We start from the raw sequence: 20,421 nt of genomic DNA on the forward strand, positions 1-20,421 counted from the left end.
TAAGATCCCTCGTGCGCGTCAATCCGGGCCAACAAGCGTGATTAGTATAAGTTGATATTACTTGTTTCGTAACTGTTGTAAACCAAATGAAGTTTACTTGTTAGTTAGTGCAGTAGCTTTTAACTCAAGCGGGAAGGCCATTGTTGTTGACCTTTTGTTTCTTTGGTGTAAACTTCCGATTAAGACTTGGAAACACCTACATATACAAAGTTTATAGAGGACGAGCAGATTGACTGTGTTCATGGATACACCTGAAAATTCTTTACAATTAAATGACAACACAGATAGTTAATTTGTGTGATAATGTAGATATGTTTGCATAGGACAAATATTAATAAAAGAAAATCCTTTGGAAAACGGTTTAATGCAGAGATACAGTGTATATTCAATTTTCCCAAAAACAAAATCACCTAATTTAGCCTAAAAATCCCAGATTTATCGTGTGCATGTATGAACAATGATGATGATTTAATTAAGTGATTTTTATCGAGATTTATTTTTCAATTTATTGCCATGTCGAAAAGTACATAAATGACTGCTTCTATAAGAAAGCATTTAGGTACGCAAGAACAGTACTCAGACGAAATCAGCACCAAACAAGCTAATTCGTGTATCATATATCAATAAACATGTAATCCGATGGAAGCCACCAGGACGAGTATCGGAATCACTCTGGTGTTTATATTGATTGTCCATTGTTGATGATTATTCCAAGCGGAAGACACATTATGTCAGTCATTACATTCCAATAAATCTCACATTGTTTCTATAACATCAGAACAGATTCTCCTTTGTTTGGTATGTCGTGTATGTAATTCAATATGTTTACATGTGAAAAGTACATGTGATTATCAGTTTTTCTTCACGTACTTTCTATTATATTTTTATTTATACTTTTATTATTACACATTTGTCATTCAGAATTGCTGGTTTTGTTCTATAGTGTTAAACGTTTAATAGCTATGGTCACTGAAAGGTGGTCCCGTTTTTGCAGGATGTGAGCGAGTAATGGATTTTTTTTGTGTTTATCAGGCTGCGGCATGTTCTTGTGTCTGACGCCGACTTTATAGTGCTGCCTCACTGAAACTTACTGCCGAACACACCCACCAGGAGCCAGTTTATCCACGCCCGAAATTTAAGGCGTTAAGCAGGTGTAGTAACTACCATTTTTATAGACTCGGACTTTTCTTGGCAAAGACAGAACCCAAAGCCCTCCTGATATAGACGAACACCAAACTTAAGGCCAAAAGTGATGCTGTGTCATGAGAGACATAGAGAAGAAGGAACCTGTTCATATTCGTGCAATGTGGGCAGCGATAATTGTACCTGTTACCCTCAGTGCAAGTATCATGATATGTAAACGGAGACTGACCTGGGAACTCATCTGTTTTTTTCATTGTAAAGAACATCACAAATGTCTCTCTTGACATTGCCGCACTATTAAGCTAACCTTTACCGCTTCACCCTGTGAAGTTCTGTAATATTCGTCTCCCTTGATACTACCTACTATTAAACTTACCTATAGATCCCCCTCCCTCGTGTTGAAGTTTAGGAGTACCATAATATTCGTACCTGCTGCTACACACTACATTCTATCCAAAATTGGTCAGTGTTAATTTATTGTTCAGCTGCCGCTATTGATAGCAATACTTGCCCCTATATTGTGTTGCGTGTCGGCGAAAGGAATTTTGGTTTGCGGTATTTGAGAAAGATAATATTTTTGTTGATTTCCTTGAGAAAGGATGTATTTCCAAACTTCATACCAGCATTTCCCGCTTCTGGTAGCAAAAATATATGTGTGCCTTATCTATCTAGAGTAACGACGGCTTATTTGCGTCTTCATTTTGGAATGAATCGTTCCTTCTAAAATATGATGGCGTCATCACTTTATTCTGAGTGATTATATATCAATCGAGATTCGTGATCAAGTATGTCCATCAGGTTTATTGGTGATGTGTTGTGTTGTGTAGTAGATGTTCTGGAGAGGATAGTTTTGTCTGGGGAAGGTGTTCTGGAGAGGATAGTTTTGTCTGTGGTAGGTGTTCTGGGGAGGATAGTTTTGTTGGTGGTAGGTGTTCTGAAAGGGATAGTTATGTTTGTGGTAGGTGTTCTGAAAGGGATAGTTATGTTTGTGGTAGGTGTTCTGAAGGGGATAGTTTTGTCTGTGGTAGGTGTTCTGAAGGGGATAGTTTTGTTTGTGGTAGGTTTCTAGAGAGGATAGTTTTGTTTGTGGTAGGTGTTCTGAAGGGGATAGTTTTGTTTGTGGTAGGTGTTCTGGAGAGGATAATTTTGTTTGTGGTAGGTGTTCTGGAGAGGATAGTTTTGTTTGTGGTAGGTGTTCTGAAGAGGATAGTTATGTTTGTAGTAGGTGTTCTAGAGAGGATAGTTTTGTATGTGATAGGTGTTCTAGAGAGGATAGTTTTGTCTGTGGTAGGTGTTCTAGAGAGGATAGTTTTGTCTGTGGTAGGTGTTCTAGAGAGGATAGTTTTGTATGTGATAGGTGTTCTAGAGAGGATAGTTTTGTCTGTGGTAGGTGTTCTAGAGAGGATAGTTTTGTCTGTGGTAGGTTTCTAGAGAGGATAGTTTTGTATGTGATAGGTGTTCTAGAGAGGATAGTTTTGTCTGTGATAGGTTTCTAGAGAGGATAGTTTTGTCTGTGATAGGTTTCTAGAGAGGATAGTTTTGTCTGTAGTAGGTTTCTAGAGAGGATAGTTTTGTCTGTGGTAAGTTTCTAGAGAGGATAGTTATGTCTGTGATAGGTGTTCTAGAGAGGATAGTTTTGTCTGTGGTAGGTTTCTAGAGAGGATAATTTTGTCTGTGGTAGGTTTCTAGAGAGGATAGTTTTGTTTGTGGTAGGTGTTCTAGAGAGGATAATTTTGTTTGTGGTAGGTGTTCTGAAGAAGATAGTTTTGTTTGTGGTAGGTGTTCTGAAGAGGATAATTTTGTTTGTGGTAGGTGTTCTAGAGAGGATAGTTTTGTATGTGATAGGTTTCTAGAGAGGATAGTTATGTTTGTGGTAGGTGTTCTGAAAAGGATAGTTTTGTCTGTGGTAGGTGTTCTGAAGAGGATAGTTTTGTCTGTGGTAGGTGTTCTGAAGAAGATAGTTTTGTATGTGATAGGTTTCTAGAGAGGATAGTTATGTTTGTGGTAGGTGTTCTGAAAAGGATAGTTTTGTCTGTGGTAGGTGTTCTGAAGAAGATAGTTTTGTATGTGATAGGTTGTTCTAGAGAGGATAGTTTTGTCTGTGGTAGGTTCCTAGAGAGGATAGTTATGTTTGTGGTAGGTGTTCTGAAAAGGATAGTTTTGTCTGTGGTAAGGATTGTGGAGAGGATAGTTTTGTTTGTGGTAGGTGTTCTGAAAAGGAAAGTTATGTTCGTGGTAGGTGTTCTGAAGAGGACAGTTTTGTTTGTGGTTGGTGTTCTAGAGAGGATAGTTTTGTCTGTGGTAGGTTTCTAGAGAGGATAGTTTTGTCTGTGGTAGGTTTCTAGAGAGGATAGTTTTGTCTGTGATAGGTTTTTAGAGAGGATAGTTTTGTTTGTGGTTGGTGTTCTGGAGAGGATAGCTTTGTCTGTGATAGGTGTTCTGGAGAGGATAGTTTTGTCTGTGGTAGGTTTCTAGAGAGGATAGTTTTGTCTGTGATAGGTTTCTAGAGAGGATAGTTTTGTTTGTGGTTGGTGTTCTGGAGAGGATAGTTTTGTCTGTGGTAGATGTTCTGGAGAGGATAGTTTTGTCTGTGATAGGTGTTCCGGAGAGGATAGTTTTGTTTGCGGTAGGTGTTCTGGAGAGGATAGTTTTGTCTGTGGTTGGTGTTCTAGAGAGGATAGTTTTGTCTGTGATAGGTGTTCTGGAGAGGATAGTTTTGTTTGTGGTAGGTGTTCTGGAGAGGATAGTTTTGTCTGTGGTTGGTGTTCTGGAGAGGATAGTTTTGTATGTGATAGGTGTTCTAGAGAGGATAGTTTTGTCTGTGATAGGTGTTCTGGAGAGGATAGTTTTGTCTGTGGTAGGTTTCTAGAGAGGATAGTTTTGTCTGTGATAGGTGTTCTAGAGAGGATAGTTTTGTCTGTGGTAGGTTTCTAGAGAGGACAGTTATGTTTGTGGTAGGTTTCTAGAGAGGATAGTTTTGTTTGTGGTAGGTTTCTAGAGAGGATATTTTTATCTGTAGTAGGTTTCTAGAGAGGATAGTTTTGTCTGTAGTAGGTTTCTAGAGAGGATAGTTTTGTCTGTGGTAGGTTTCTAGAGAGGATAGTTTTGTCTGTGGTAGGTTTCTAGAGAGGATAGTTTTGTCTGTGATAGGTTTCTAGAGAGGATAGTTTTGTTTGTGGTTGGTGTTCTGGAGAGGATAGCTTTGTCTGTGGTAGATGTTCCGGAGAGGATAGTTTTGTTTGCGGTAGGTGTTCTGGAGAGGATAGTTTTGTCTGTGGTTGGTGTTCTGGAGAGGATAGTTTTGTATGTGATAGGTGTTCTAGAGAGGATAGTTTTGTCTGTGATAGGTGTTCTGGAGAGGATAGTTTTGTCTGTGGTAGGTTTCTAGAGAGGATAGTTTTGTCTGTGATAGGTGTTCTAGAGAGGATAGTTTTGTCTGTGGTAGGTGTTCTAGAGAGGATAGTTTTGTCTGTGGTAGGTTTCTAGAGAGGATAGTTTTGTTTGTGGTAGGTTTCTAGAGAGGATAGTTTTGTCTGTAGTAGGTTTCTAGAGAGGATAGTTTTGTCTGTAGTAGGTTTCTAGAGAGGATAGTTTTGTCTGTGGTAGGTTTCTAGAGAGGATAGTTTTGTCTGTAGTAGGTGTTCTAGAGAGGATAGATTTGTCGGTGATAAGTGTTCTGGAGAGGATAGTTTTGTCTGTAGTAGGTTTCTAGAGAGGATAGTTTTGTCTGTGGTAGGTTTCTAGAGAGGATAGTTTTGTCTGTGGTAGGTGTTCTAGAGAGGATAGTTTTGTCTGTGGTAGGTGTTTTGAAGAGGATAGTTTTGTCTGTGATAGGTTTTTTGAAGAGGGGAGTTTTGTCTGTGGTAGGTTTCTAGAGAGGATAGTTTTGTCTGTGGTAGGTTTCTAGAGAGGATAGTTTTGTCTGTGGTAGGTGTTCTAGAGTGGATAGTTTTGTCTGTGATAGGTGTTCTGAAGAGGATAGTTATGTTTGTGGTAGGTGTTCTGAGGAGGATAGTTTTGTCTGTGGTAGGGGTTGTTGAGAGAAGAGTTTTACATGTGGTTGTGATTGTGGAGAGGATAGGTTTGTTGGTTGTAGGTGTTCTGCAGAGGATAGTTTTGTCTGTGGTAGGTTTCTAGAGAGGATAGTTTTGTCTGTGGCGTGTGTGTTCGGGAGAGGATGGTTTTGTTTGTGGCGTGTGTGTTTGGGAGAGGATAGTTTTTATTGTGGCGTGTGTGTTCTGGAGAGGAGAGTTTTGATTTTGGCGTGTGTGTTCTTGAAAGGATAGTTTTGTTTTCGGATAGGTTTCCTGGAGAGGATAATTTTGATTGTGCTAGTTTTACTGGAGAGGATAGTTTTGTTTTGTGATAGGTTTTCTTGAGATGATAGTTTTGTTTTGTGACAGGTTTTCTTGAGAGGATAGCTTTGATTGTGCTAGTTTAACTGGAGAGGATAGTTTTGATTGTGGCGTGTGTGTTCTGGAAAGGATAGTTTTGATTGTGGCGTGTGTGTTCTGGAGAGGATAGTTTTGATTGTAGCGTGTGTGTTCTGATTCTGGAGGAGATACATTTGAGTGTGGTATGGATGTTGTTGTGAGATTAGATTTCGTAGATTTTTTTGTGGTCAGGTCGGCAGTGAAATGATATTTTGTTTCAGTGACTGTGAACACGACAGAGAAGTATAACATAAAAATCGATTCAACGCTGTGACATCTGGTACACACTGGAAATGGGATCTAGACTCGCCATGTGTCATCGATTCTCTGAAACATTCAATAGTTGGAGGGGTAGGCTATACGTCTCACCTTCCTTGTAAGATATAACATGCAGCCAATAGTTGGAGGGGTAGACTGTTAGTCCCACCTACCTTGTATGATATAACATGCAGCCAATAGTTGGAGGGATAGGCTGTCCGTCTCACCTTCTTTGTAAGATATAACATACAGTCAATAGTTGGAGGGGTAGGCTGTTAGTCCCATCTACCTTGTATGATATACTAAATAGTCAATAGTTGGAAGGGTAGGCTGTCAGTCTCACCTACATTGTATGATATAACATACAACCAATAGTTGGAGGTGTAAGCTGTTAGTCGCACTTACCTTGTATGATATAACATACAGCCAATAGTTGGAGAGGCAGGCTGTTAGTCTCACCTACCTTGTGTGACATACTAAATAGTCAATAGTTGGAGGGGTAGGCTGTTAGTCCCACCTACCTTGTATGATATACTAAATAGTCAATAGTTGGAAGGGTAGGCTGTCAGTCTCACCTACATTGTATGATATAACATACAACCAATAGTTGGAGGTGTAAGCTGTTAGTCGCACTTACCTTGTATGATATAACATACAGCCAATAGTTGGAGAGGCAGGCTGTTAGTCTCACCTACCTTGTGTGATATACTAAATAGTCAATAGTTTGAGGGGTAGGCTGTTAGTCTCACCTACCTTGTATGATATACTAAATAGTCAATAGTTGGAAGGATAGGCTGTCAGTCTCGCCTACTTTGTATGATATACTAAGTAGTCAATAATTGGAGGGGTAGGCTGTCAGTCCCACCTACCTTGTAAGAAATAACATTCCGCCAATGGTTGTGGGGTAGGCTGTCAGTCTCACCTACCTTGTATGATATACTAAATAGTCAATAGTTGAAAGGATAGGCTGTCAGTCTCGCCTACTTTGTATGATATACTAAGTAGTCAATAATTGGAGGGGTAGGCTGTCAGTCCCACCTACCTTGTAAGAAATAACATTCCGCCAATGGTTGTGGGGTAGGCTGTCAGTCTCACCTACCTTGTATGATATACTAAATAGTCAATAGTTGGAAGGATAGGCTGTCAGTCTCGCCTACTTTGTATGATATACTAAATAGTCAATAGTTGGAAGGATAGGCTGTCAGTCTCACCTACCTTGTATGATATACTAAATAGTCAATAGTTGGAAGGATAGGCTGTCAGTCTCGCCTACTTTGTATGATATACTAAGTAGTCAATAATTGGAGGGGTAGGCTGTCAGTCCCACCTACCTTGTAAGAAATAACATTCCGCCAATGGTTGTGGGGTAGGCTGTCAGTCTCACCTACCTTGTATGATATAACATACAACCAATAGTTGGAGGGGTAGACTGTCAGTCCCACCTACCTTGTTGAATATAACATATAGTCAATAGTTGGAGGTGTAGGCTATCGGTCCCACCTACTTTGTATGATATAACATACAGTCAATAGTTGGAGGGGTAGGCTGTCAATCTCACCTACCTTGTATGATATAACATACAGTTAATAGTTGGAGGGTTAGGCTGTCGGTCTCACCTACCTTGTATGATATAACATACAGTCAATAGTTTGAGGGGTAGGCTGTCAGTCTCACCTACCTTGTATGATATAACATACAGTCAATACTTGGAGGGGTAAGCTGTCAGCCTCACCTACCTTGTATGATATACTAAATAGTCAATAGTTGGAGGGGTAGGCTGTCAGTCTCACCTTCTTTGTAAGATATAACATACAGTCAATAGTTGGAGGGGTAGGCTGTCAGTCTCACCTACCTTGTAAGAAATAACATTCCGCCAAAGGTTGTGGGATACCTTGTTGAATATAACATACAGCCAATGGTTATGGGGTCAATCTCACCTACCTTGTATGATATACTAAATAGTCAAAAGTTGGAGGGGTAGGCTGTCAGTCCCACCTACCTTGTATGATATGATATACCGTCAATAGTAGGAGGGGTAGGCTGTTAGTCTGAACTATCTTTTATGATATAATAAACAAATAGCTGGAAGGAGAGGCTGCATATCTCACCTTACCTGTATGACATAACACATCTAAGTATGAGAATACCATTGTCTGAAGTATTTGGTCTCAATTAATAACAATAAAGATAATATCAATATGCTACAGCAATATTTCATTTAGACCTTTCTCGAATCATCCCTGCATAAACGAATTGATGAAAGACTCATTCTGTGTAATGTTAAAGAATATAGACTCGCTGACAAAAAAGACCATATAGATATTTCGCCACTTTACACTGAAGATCTTCTTATGTCAAATGTCTTCTCCAATACCGAGGACTGGAATATCATGATAACATACCTGAATTTAAAGTTAAAGTTGTATTAATTTTATTTTTTTTTTGTTATTATTTTGTTATACCCAACTTACAGAGAGTCGGTTATTTCATACCTAATCTAAATCACGTTCTCTAACACATGTGCGTGTCTTGTTTGTTTAGTAGAAACTGTATCTATTGTAATGTTTTCATAAAAAAGTTATAATTCCAATGTTTTGTTATGATATTGATATTCTAGACAGACACATTGACCGGACGCATTGAAAGTCTATCTGGTGACATATGCACTTGTAATAAACTGATTACGTATTTACCTTGCATGAGAACTACCGTTGACATTATTGAATTATTGATTGTTCGTGGTTAATATCTACAGCTCCCTCTTTACAGTGTTTACAGACGCCATTGACGTAGCACCTCCGGTACTTGTCAAAACAATTTCAAAATAAATAATAACGCCATCAGCAATATTAACCGATATCAAAACAAAAACAGCACCTAGATTTATGTACAGAACTCAGAGACTTTGAGAATAACTTAAACACACACCAAATAGTAACCAGAATGGGCCGGTGATTTAGCTTAAGGTTAGGTATTGTTTAACGTTCTATCAATAGATTAGGTCAATTAAGGATGGCCTTCCTTGTGATAGTGATGTATGCGTGTGTTTTGGGAGGCTGACGTATGTTTGTGTTTGTCTTCTGGTGATATCACGGAACTGATGCCGACTTTATATTGCTACTCAACTGAAGCATAATGCCAACGACTTCCAGCTGGACACCCACCCGGTCACATTATGCTTGGGGATATTATGCTAGTATGCCTGTGACATGACAATTAGTACAGTGACACTTACATACCTTTTAATTGGTTCCGCCGAAGTAGGCACTGTTCCTAAGTGACATCAAATCTTCAGCAGCAGTAGTGCATATAATTAAAACCGTACATACAATAACTAGCATATAGACTGATATGAAACCTACAATAGCTTCATCATACACAAAAATACAACAGGTTGACCTCATCGATTTAAGTCATCATGTTGGCCCCATCACGTGTTGAAAGAAGCATTTCATCAATCTTATAGCAAGCAAATTAATTTGCATAAAGGTTTCGTCATAGCTTTGGCAAAACATTGCGTTGTTTTGTTTTGCTTTCTTCCGCTTTCTGAAGTTTGCTTCTTCAAAAAGTGTCTTACAACAAACGCGTAAAAAACCTATTTATTGCACAACAGTTGCGAAACGAGTGATATAAAGTATTTATTAGCGTGTTGATCCAGATGAAAGCGCGCGAGGTGTCTTATATTTGGGGGAAACCAGAGTGTCCGGAGAAAACTCACCTGGTCGGGCAGGTGACCCTATACCTTTTCACGTGCACCCTTGGATGTAATTATGGGGAGAATGAAGACTGACTACTTTCAAACTTTAACAGTTACACAGAAATATAGGATTATCATCGTCAAAATGAGGTGATGCCGATATTATTAGGAATATGTAGCTCTTAAAATTGATAAAACTAAAAGAAAATATTTACAAGGAAACCATCGAAGACATAATTAGCGCCTTTTGATTTTTCTACTATACCGACCAAATAAATCTAGGTCAAATCCGGTCGACGTCACATTGTTGATAGAACAGGGTTGACGGTATCAGAATCACCATCTTTTATAAATAGTCTTGGATTTCCGTTCGCTTTTCTTTGAAAGCATTAAAAGATTGGAATGTGGTATGGTAGTGTAAAAAGTGAAAAAAAAAATGAATAAAATGAATGATTTGATTTAGGAAACTTTCTCAAAGGAGCGGATTATCACAAGGTTTCCTTCATATCTAACTATAGTAAAATAACTCTTCTGTAGTATACATAAACCTTGCCACTGCAACCTTCACTTCATAACTAAACAAAGTTTGTAATAGGACTGAGGTGAGCCACGGGAAGTGTATGATAAGGTATCTTTACACCAAAAATAAGGTATGTTTACACCACCAGTAAGGTATGTTTACACCAACAATAATGTATGTTTACACCAACAGTAAGGTATGTTTACACCAACAGTAAGGTATGTTTACATCAACAATAAGGTATGTTTACACCAACAATAAGGTATGTTTACACCAACAGTAAGGTATGTTTACACCAACAGTAAGGTATGTTTACACCAACAGTAAGGTATGTTTACACCAACAATAAGGTATGTTTACACCAACAATAAGGTATGTTTACACCAAAAATAATGTATGTTTACACCAACAGTAAGGTATGTTTACACCAACAGTAAGGTATGTTTACACCAACAATAATGTATGTTTACACCAACAGTAAGGTATGTTTACACCAACAGTAAGGTATGTTTACACCAACAATAATGTATGTTTACACCAACAGTAAGGTATGTTTACACCAACAATAAGGTATGTTTACACCAAAATAAGTATGTTACAACCAACAGTAAGGTATGTTTCACCACAATAAGGTATGTTTACACCAACATTAAGGTATGTTTACACCAACATTAAGGTATGTTTACACCAACAGTAAGGTATGTTTACACCCAACAGTAAGGTAGTTTACACCAACAATAAGGTATGTTTACACCAACAATAATGTATGTTTACACCAACAATAAGGTATGTTTACACCAACAATAATGTATGTTCTACACCAACAAGTAATGTATGTTTACACCAACAGTAAGGTATGTTTACACCAACAGTAAGGTATGTTTACACCAACAGTAAGGTATGTTTACACCAACAGTAAGGTATGTTTACACCAACAATAATGTATGTTTACACCAACAATAAGGTATGTTTACACCAACAATAAGGTATGTTTACACCAACAATAAGGTATGTTTACACCAACAGTAAGGTATGTTTACACCAACAGTAAGGTATGTTTACACCAACAATAAGGTATGTTTACACCAACAGTAAGGTATGTTTACACCAACAGTAAGGTATGTTTACACCAACAATAAGGTATGTTTACACCAACAATAATGTATGTTTACACCAACAATAAGGTATGTTTACACCAACAATAATGTATGTTTACACCAACAATAATGTATGTTTACACCAACAGTAAGGTATGTTTACACCAACAGTAAGGTATGTTTACACCAACAATAAGGTATGTTTACACCAACAATAAGGTATGTTTACACCAAAAATAATGTATGTTTACACCAACAGTAAGGTATGTTTACACCAACAGTTAGGTATGTTTACACCAACAATAAGGTATGTTTACACCAACAATAAAGTATGTTTACACCAAAAATAAGGTTTGTTTACACCAACAATAAAGTATGTTTACACCAACAATAAGGTATGTTTACACCAACAGTAAGGTATGTTTACACCAGCAATAAGGTATGTTTACACCAGCAATAAGGTATGTTTACACCAACAATAAGGTATGTTTACACCAACAGTAAGGTATGTTTACACCAGCAATAAGGTATGTTTACACCAGCAATAAGGTATGTTTACACCAACAATAAGGTATGTTTACACCAACAGTAAGGTATGTTTACACCAACAATAAGGTATGTTTACATCAACATTAAGGTATGTTTACACCAGCAATAAGGTATGTTTACATCAACATTAAGGTATGTTTACACCAACAGTAAGGTATGTTTACACCAACAATAAGGTATGTTTACATCAACATTAAGGTATGTTTACACCAACAGTAAGGTATGTTTACATCAACAGTAAGGTATGTTTACACCAACAATAATGTATGTTTACATCAACAATAAGATATGTTTACACCAACAGTAAGGTATGTTTACACCAACAATAAGATATGTTTACACCAGCAATAAGGTATGTTTACACCAGCAATAAGGTATGTTTACACCAACAATAAGGTATGTTTACACCAACAATAATATATGTTTACACCAACAGTAAGGTATGTTTACACCAACAGTAAGGTATGTTTACACCAACAGTAAGGTATGTTTACACCAACAGTAAGGTATGTTTACACCAGCAATAAGGTATGTTTACACCAGCAATAAGGTATGTTTACACCAACAATAATGTATGTTTACACCAACAATAAGGTATAATTACACCAACAAAAAGGTAGGTTTATACCCACAATTAAAGAATGAAATTTGTTTTTGCGACATCCGTGAGGTCATAACAGCATTGCCTCTGGACTTATTCCATGAATCGCGTTAGCTAACCAGAAAGCCAATGTCGTTAATAACTCATGAATGTTGAAAAATAAATTCCATTCTTATATTGGCATTGTTTTGCTTTGTAGTGATGTCGATGAGCGAACAGCCGTTTTCGCGGGAAAGTGTCCGAAATTTCTTTGTACGGTCTTAGCATCCGTCATAACAAAAAAAATCTAACAAAATGTAGTTCCATCTACAACATTTATTCTGTGGATGTTTGGAGTGATTTTTATGTTTTGAACATTAAGAAGACCGTGACAACATTGGATTTATGCTTTTACATGGATCGTGTTAATTTAAAGCAACACGAAAAGAAGAAAAAACGACAGCGGAGAGTACCACCCGTGGTAACTCGGTCCCCGACAATACAACACACTGTGATGAGGCTAATGTTATTGTGAACCGAGAATAAGGCATGTTTACTCCAACAATAAGGTAGAGCATTAGCCTGACTGACATTAGTCTCAAGCTTATAGCTAAAACAACAAAGACTATCGACATAATAACAAATCCACGATTCTAACACAAAATCGATAAAACGAGGAAAATATGAACAATAATATAAATGTATGGAGACTCTTAAAAATCTACTAGACAAGCACAAAGAGAACATTTACGAATGTGTAGGGAAACGAAAACAGAGGTATGAAGGTAGAGGTCAATGGTAAAAGTCAAAATTAGATGTTAAAGGTAGAGGTCAAAAGTAGAAGTCAAAATTAGATGTCAAAGGTAGAGGTTAAAGGTAGAGGTCGGAGATCTATTGTGTCAAGTATTCATCTTTGCACATATTAATATTTGTTTATCAAAACTTGTTTTGATCTTACACAGTAAATATAGCAAATACCACTCTTTACGGCGCAAAGTTTATACACTTATCTTTATTTAACGAATACTATTCTAAAGGAACGTTTGATGATTGAGTTTTTCTTTGTATACACGGTTTTTCCTCAAGTATCATTATCTAATGAATTAATAATGTATTATAAAGCAGATTACACCACAAACTCTTGTTGGTAATCAAGGACAGTAGAAGTAATTACATACAGGTAGATTTACGATGGAATAACAATAGCTTTATATATATATATCGATTAATATCATGTCACTACGGCGATAACTGTTTATCACATACATCGCTCACTCTCTTCAATAAACGGTCTGTTTATATAATAACTACTTCTTAAAAATCGAAAGATGGAAACACAAGGTAATTATCCATGCACGCTATCACACGAGTGCGACATCCACTGACTACCCAGCGCTAGGTACACCACACTCAGCATAACGGATTGGAGACAGATATTCAATACCGTGAATTTATCATCTCTATACTCTCTCATCTGCTGGCAATGTGGTGAATGGTGGGATTACCAGCAGAGTACAGGTAGTATTTGGTGTCGTCTCTGGAGCTTTCTCATGTGTCCTTTGTCATCTCGCCTGTAAAGCACTGAAACCGAGACTTAAAAAGTACATCATTGTTCAGTGACCACAGACGTTGTATATGTACACATTCTCACATTCTATGTATCTTAATTCGATACATACACCTGTTACGTGGATTAGCTTTCTGCGCCTGCGCGAACATTATTGAATTCTGTTTCAGCAACTTGTGTACATGTGATCCCTAGCAGTTTCTGACTCGTTACATTACGGTGTGTGTCACTTTAACTTCTCTCCATAGAACAGGCTGAATATTGAACCAATTAGGAAATACTGAATTGCGATTTTCATTTCACACAAAGTTGAAATATCACTGATTTTATTTTGGAAATATACATAAACATGGCAGAAACCGCCGACGGAAATTTCTTGCGACAATTTCGGGATTTGAATACCAGAGAGTTTAAGCAGATTACAGCTAACCAGTTCATGGACGTTTGGCATCATTACGATTCGAACGGTAAGTGACACCAGCCATACTCTCACAATATATATACCAACCACAATCTGGTACTTTGTTGCAAAGTTATGAATATGACCATATATCTTAATTAGTTTAATTTTTTCTCTAAGTTGCAAACATGAACAACAGGGTTTACAGAAAAGAATTGTTGCCCACATGATCTTTGTTAAATGTGACAATAAGTAGAACAATAATTATCTAACAACAGTTACAAGTATCTACCTACCTCATAGTATTTTATCAGCAAGGTTTACTCTTGTCATAACCGGTAAAATCAGAGAGTATATTGTATAGTATAGTTACGCCTATACTTGAAAACTTCTTGTTAGATGTCAAATGTTAACTATAATACCATATACATTTATAGATTACGACCCTTTGAATAGTATAAGGTACGTTCATAATTTGTATAATTGTTATAATTGTACCATTATCGAACAGTCAATATCGTAATTCGAAATATCCTGATCATCTGGTCCATAAAAGTACTTTCAATGTAATTTGACATATAAAGCATAATAACCGACAATTCTAACTTATCGCTCGGTATTGTTGTGTCTGATACGTCGACATGGAGTCAGAATTATATGGAAAGTAACGGAAATGTCACACATTCCTGAATGAAAGAATTTGTTCCGGTACACAGCAGGCATTGGCTTTTATATATATGCTAAACCGACTGGAATTATTCTTGTGTGCTCTTGTTAGACTGAGGATGAAAGGAGTTGAGTACCGTGCAGGTGTTTTGTTTCTAATCAAACTATCAATAATTAATATTTGTGTAGAAAGTCAGCTCCATGCGATATTATATATTTGCAAGACAGACAAAAATTTCGACTTTTGAATAATAAATTTTAATAGAGTCTATTGAATATTGCGTAAAAACAATATCTACTGTAAACTAAGATCTTTGTAGAGACTTTGATTATACAGGCTGATGTCCATTCGTGCACAACCAACTATAATTTATTGTTTATCAATGCAAATTTCACAAACATTAGTAAAAGTATAAAAATACAAGAATCGGTTGAAAAAAACCCCGTATTCATGTCCTCCAGATGTAGTAGCCATAAGAAAAATTCAATATCACTTGTTGCAAGCTTTGGAGATATGATTGAATGATATGATCTCCTTTTTCATTGGCACCACAGCAAGTCCTTCAAAAACTCGGTCAGACAGATATTGACAAGTGAAAGGATCCGCGTGTAACATACCATAGTGCTGTGAGATAAAAGTGTTTCATTACTGTACTGTGTATGTATCGATGAGATTCTATTGTGTCCGATCACCGTAACAATCCTACTTTGATGAGGAGACTATCAGAGAGATCAATTTCACCTCTACTCCTAAACGCCTCTCCTGTTACAGCTTAAAACAGCATGGACAGGCAGATTTATTGGACAGTTTCAATGTGTTGATAATGATTTTAACATGGTCATGATTTTATTTACACAGTCAGTATCATATCCATATAACGATAGGCCTACTACAACATTTATGATCAAATGTGTTGGAATGAGGTTACAAATCGCCACATATAGTAAACAATCTCTATATCCCATACATATTGCTGTTTATTAGAGTAATAAAACTGCTGTGGAACCACCAAAGCATGGTATAGATACTTCCGATGGGAATAAGTTAATGCTTGAGGTTGCAATTTGTGTACAATTCATGTATCGAATAATACAGCGTTTGCTGTTGAATAATTTATTATAAATCAAACACCTCATTTCAGAATGGTGTTGTGGTGAAAATGAAAATATAAAAGCTTGCCCTCGAACAACTTCGGCCTGGCCTCTATACACAATTATACTAATGGGAATACTACATTATTCCTTCTCAGTAACCATTTCCTGATAAACATTTTATGCTAGTTATTTTTGATTTTCAAAAATCATTGTTTCCTTGGTATTTTGTCACCATGATAATCGTTATTTCGTTAGCGTTGGCAATACTTTCTTTAATGGAATTCAGGTTGTTACATAGAGAATAAACATATGGCACGTCCGGGAAAAAATGGAATTTAGGTTTTTGTTTATTTTTGTTTTTGTTTTAGCTTGATTTTATTCATTCGCAGGGTAAAATAACGCTTTGATGACTAGAAATAACCATTCATATTGGTACCTCGCCATATATTCCTTTTCATTCTCACCAACACCGCTATATATTGACAGTTTTACCATAACACATGGGATGTTTTGGCAGACATACATAAGATTGCCCTCGTTCAAACGTAATCAATAGCCAAATGGTCTGTCAATCCATTTTTCCATCAAAATGATACACAATACACATGGAAAACAACATCACATTTATACAATATTGACGATGACTACTAAATGCTTACACAAACGTTTGTTTTTCAATTATTACCTTCATACGGTACATAAAAGCCATTGCTAGCAAGATTGACACACCATTTAACAAGGGTCATCGTGCGAGGCTAATACTGTAAGTCGAAAGTCGATATACAAACATGCTGCCTTAGGATAAATAAAGAAATATTATATTTCTATAGTATTGGTAAATTAATCAATATAGCGTAGAGTTCACTGTAAAACAAAGCCGGAAGGAGTGTTCTATAAGGTAAATCGGTTATTTCAAAATGCGGTCGCAATGAATTAACGCCCTTTCACGTTATTTCTGGAAACAAATCCGGGAAACTCTGGCTTTGCCTTCAGTGGGTAGGCTATTAAGTTCTAGCCTGTGCTACGACCTCAGTCAGTGTGCAATACCTAAGTAAGTAAGTAAAGGCACAAATTGTTATATGAATGCTTACCCTTTATACTGGCGTAAAAACAAACCTTTTCCATGTGGACATGTTCCCAAGGTTTGTCGTTACCTGCAGGACTCGTTTAAATTTTGATGAATAGCAGTTTTTTCTTCTTTAAACAATACAAATGTCCTAAAACTTAGTTTCATTTATTCAAAATGTCATTTAGAAATAAAAATATATAAATCCAAAAAATAACAATGATTAAATGGGAGGTTTAAAGTATCCACCCTATATATTTCAACATTAATCAATAATTCGTTTTGATAAGACCGACGTCCTTTCTGGATTTCCAAACTTTTCGGTCTCTGCCATTACGTTAGCTTTAGTTTTGACCTTAAAAAAGTATGCGTGGTGACCATGACGACTGTGACTATAGTTTTGATTATACTCAAGTGAGGAGGAGATATAGGTTTATCAATTTATTGAATCGTCAATGCATAGTAAATGCAGTCACATATTGATACGAGTTTCAGTTAATTCTCCTATATAAATGTAGCATATTATGTTTATGCATGCATCGATCTGGAAAACAGGTAACATTTGTTGCATTCTCACCATTTCCATATGTTACGAAGTGTATATTCAAGTTATTAATGGTCGTATGAAAACGTCACCAATAATACAAAATGCATGTTTTTTTCTAAGAATTTGGTTTAAATATTTTATTTTTCATTATTTACACATTGCAGTTTCCAAAGACACAACGAGGAATGAAAAGCAAGCTAAAAGCTTACATTAACTCCTCTTTCAATTAGTTTATAGCTATAACTGCCTTCTAATGTTCGATATGTCAGATTAAAATACAATTAAGTCATCGTGACATTATTATATATGCTGTCGGTCCAGTTACCGTTTTTATATTAGTCCTGCTGTGACCTCTATTTAGACTTATGTTAACAGTGTGAGTGTAGTCATATGTATGTTGTTGTTCTTACTGTCACCGATTCCTTTACTGCTGTATCTTCCTCCGGCGGCGCCACTGTAGCAGTTGGCAAGCAAGTTGACGCTGCGACCGTGGCATATAGCTAATTGCAATTAAAAAGTGCAGAGGGATGGAAAACGATGCTAGACCGATACATTCCTGCTGGTCGGAGATCGAAAATAGGGTTTTCCACTATATGTACATAAGGGGTGACTTATGTAGAAATTTTGAAATTGCCCTCTCTTGAGATGACGAAATTAATCTTCTTAGACAGTGCAAAATTTGTAAACATTATTTTTCCTACTTTATTACATTTTTTCCTGCGAGAAAAGCGAAGACAGTTGTGAGATCTGTCCCGTAGCCGAGATTAACCGATATTTTTTTTTATAGGAGGTGATCTCCGCTTGTCGCTCAGGGTTTAAGTTGGTTGTAAGGACTGATTGTTCCTTTATCAATACAATGTGTCACGGTGCGGTGTCGTGCCATCGTGCCCAAGTATGACATTCCAGTGAGATAGCACTTAATTGGTCCGTCAGTAGTCCCATGACCGTTGCCATATGAACCTGCTGTAGGGACATTGAACACTAAACACACTGCTGCCTCAGTTAACATGTTAGTGTTATTGTCGACTTAGTTCCTATTATGTGATTTACACTTTAATGACGTAGTTATTCCTCTATTGTTTTTGTAGTTTAAGACGTTCATTGCTGCTGATGCAGTTGGTGGAGACCGTGAAAGCTGCGAACGTAACACAAGCAATTGCAATTTTGCTAGTTACGTATTACGAAATATGGAATGGCAATCTGTTCTAGCATATTATTTTGCTTTGACTTAATGATTAAATTTGGTATTGAATATATTACATACCTGCAACTTGCTATTCGGGAAAAGGTTAAAAATTATATCATCTTACTAGGCCCAATGTTTTGACTGTTTCCCCTCACAAATTGCATCATCATTTTTGCGATACCTCAATAAAGACAGAGATTATTCCTGTAATAGACACTTCAGTTTTTGTCTGGAACATTCCATACTGTCAACGAGATGAATTAAACTTTAAAAAAAAAAGCAATCCATAATTCACACATCATTTCCCAGTTGAATTCAGACTACATTCTATCGATATATTGTTTCAAAAAGAGGCACGTGTTACACATACTACAAGCCAACGACAAGATATTAAAAACGTGAAGACAACCTTAGTCAAGTATTTATAACAGTGAAACAAATGTTGATTATCACAACCTTGACATGAGTATAATTAAACAGAGACATATTGTATTCTCTTTTATATATATAGATATTAAGAAACTCATTGACCATGTCGATCTATATACTACCACTTATTAGACTAATGTAACCTTGTACAGTTAATTGCAATGTATCACCAATTAAGAGAAGTACGCGGATATACATGTATGTTAATTTTAGGTTTCCACATGAGTTCCGCGTTTTTTACTGCTTAATTTTTTTTTGATATAATGATCCTGTGAACACTACTAAATATAAAAGCCCCCGAAACTTAGTACGCTTGCAGTGTTCTATATCAGAAGCTTACTTCCACCTTTACATAGGCCTACAACGTGACCGAGAACCACTTAAATATGAGATAGGAAGCATGATCACTTCAATTTCCCTTTTGTTATTTTTTTTCGATTTTTCGGTAGAAACATTCCTGCTTATACAACCTCTGGTGTTAAAATTTTGAATCTATTTTCAAGAAATTATTCCCAATATGAAGAAAAACATGAGAATAAAACCAGCCTTTCCCCGCTAATATCTATATAATATTGATACCAATATTGAATAAATTACATGTGCAACAATGTGTCAAATATTTCATTGCCATCATTGTTGCCATGAAAATGGTTTTAAAACTCTTGGTCGAGGAACAACTCGGCTTTGATTATATGACATTGTTTGTTCAATATGTAATATTTTGTGATAATGGCTACTATTTACAGATTCAATTCCTGTAGTTTTAACCCTTGCATGGTCAGAAAAGAATAAAGCATGTTGTACTCCGCCGCTTTTTGGTTGCAAAAGGTGTCTAAAAGTGGTTTACCTCCCATTTTCTACTAATCGGAAACTGCCGAAGCTAAAATTGGCCTAAAGTCCCTATTGCAGCATTTGGAAACTTTGTCTTTGCCTCGCTTTCCTGTGTGCTATCTCTGTTATTTAAAATATTTAGTTAGAGTTTCCTTGCAATTGATATAGAGGAGATTCAGGCCCGCAGAAACAGACATTAGGACTGTTATATCCATGCAATAATCCCTTACTGAAGATGGCATTCCACTGAGAAATATCACATGTCAATTATCTCTTATCTCTTGATATCAGCCCGTATAATACCCTGCCCTAATCTTCTGTATTGTCGTTTCTATTGCGATTGTCTTACAAGAGGTT

General features: G+C 36.6%; 1 protein-coding gene across 5 annotated transcripts in view; it reads left to right on the forward strand.

The window, feature by feature from the left end:
* The first annotated feature begins 13,698 nt into the window (after positions 1-13,698).
* LOC117337143 (calbindin-32-like) overlaps positions 13,699-20,421 on the forward strand; it is a 77,399-nt gene continuing 70,676 nt past the window's right edge. For 2 of the 5 annotated variants that reach the window (XM_033897971.1, XM_033897972.1), the window contains exon 1: positions 13,699-14,311. In XM_033897971.1, the coding sequence (XP_033753862.1) occupies positions 14,194-14,311 (118 nt within the window). In that variant the 5' untranslated portion in view covers positions 13,699-14,193. The remainder of the gene's footprint in view (positions 14,312-20,421) is intronic. The other 3 variants (XM_033897974.1, XM_033897973.1, XM_033897975.1) reach the window with 3 other exon arrangements.

The sequence above is a fragment of the Pecten maximus genome, chromosome 11, assembly GCF_902652985.1.
Source record: "Pecten maximus chromosome 11, xPecMax1.1, whole genome shotgun sequence".
NCBI classification, from domain to species: domain Eukaryota; kingdom Metazoa; phylum Mollusca; class Bivalvia; order Pectinida; family Pectinidae; genus Pecten; species Pecten maximus.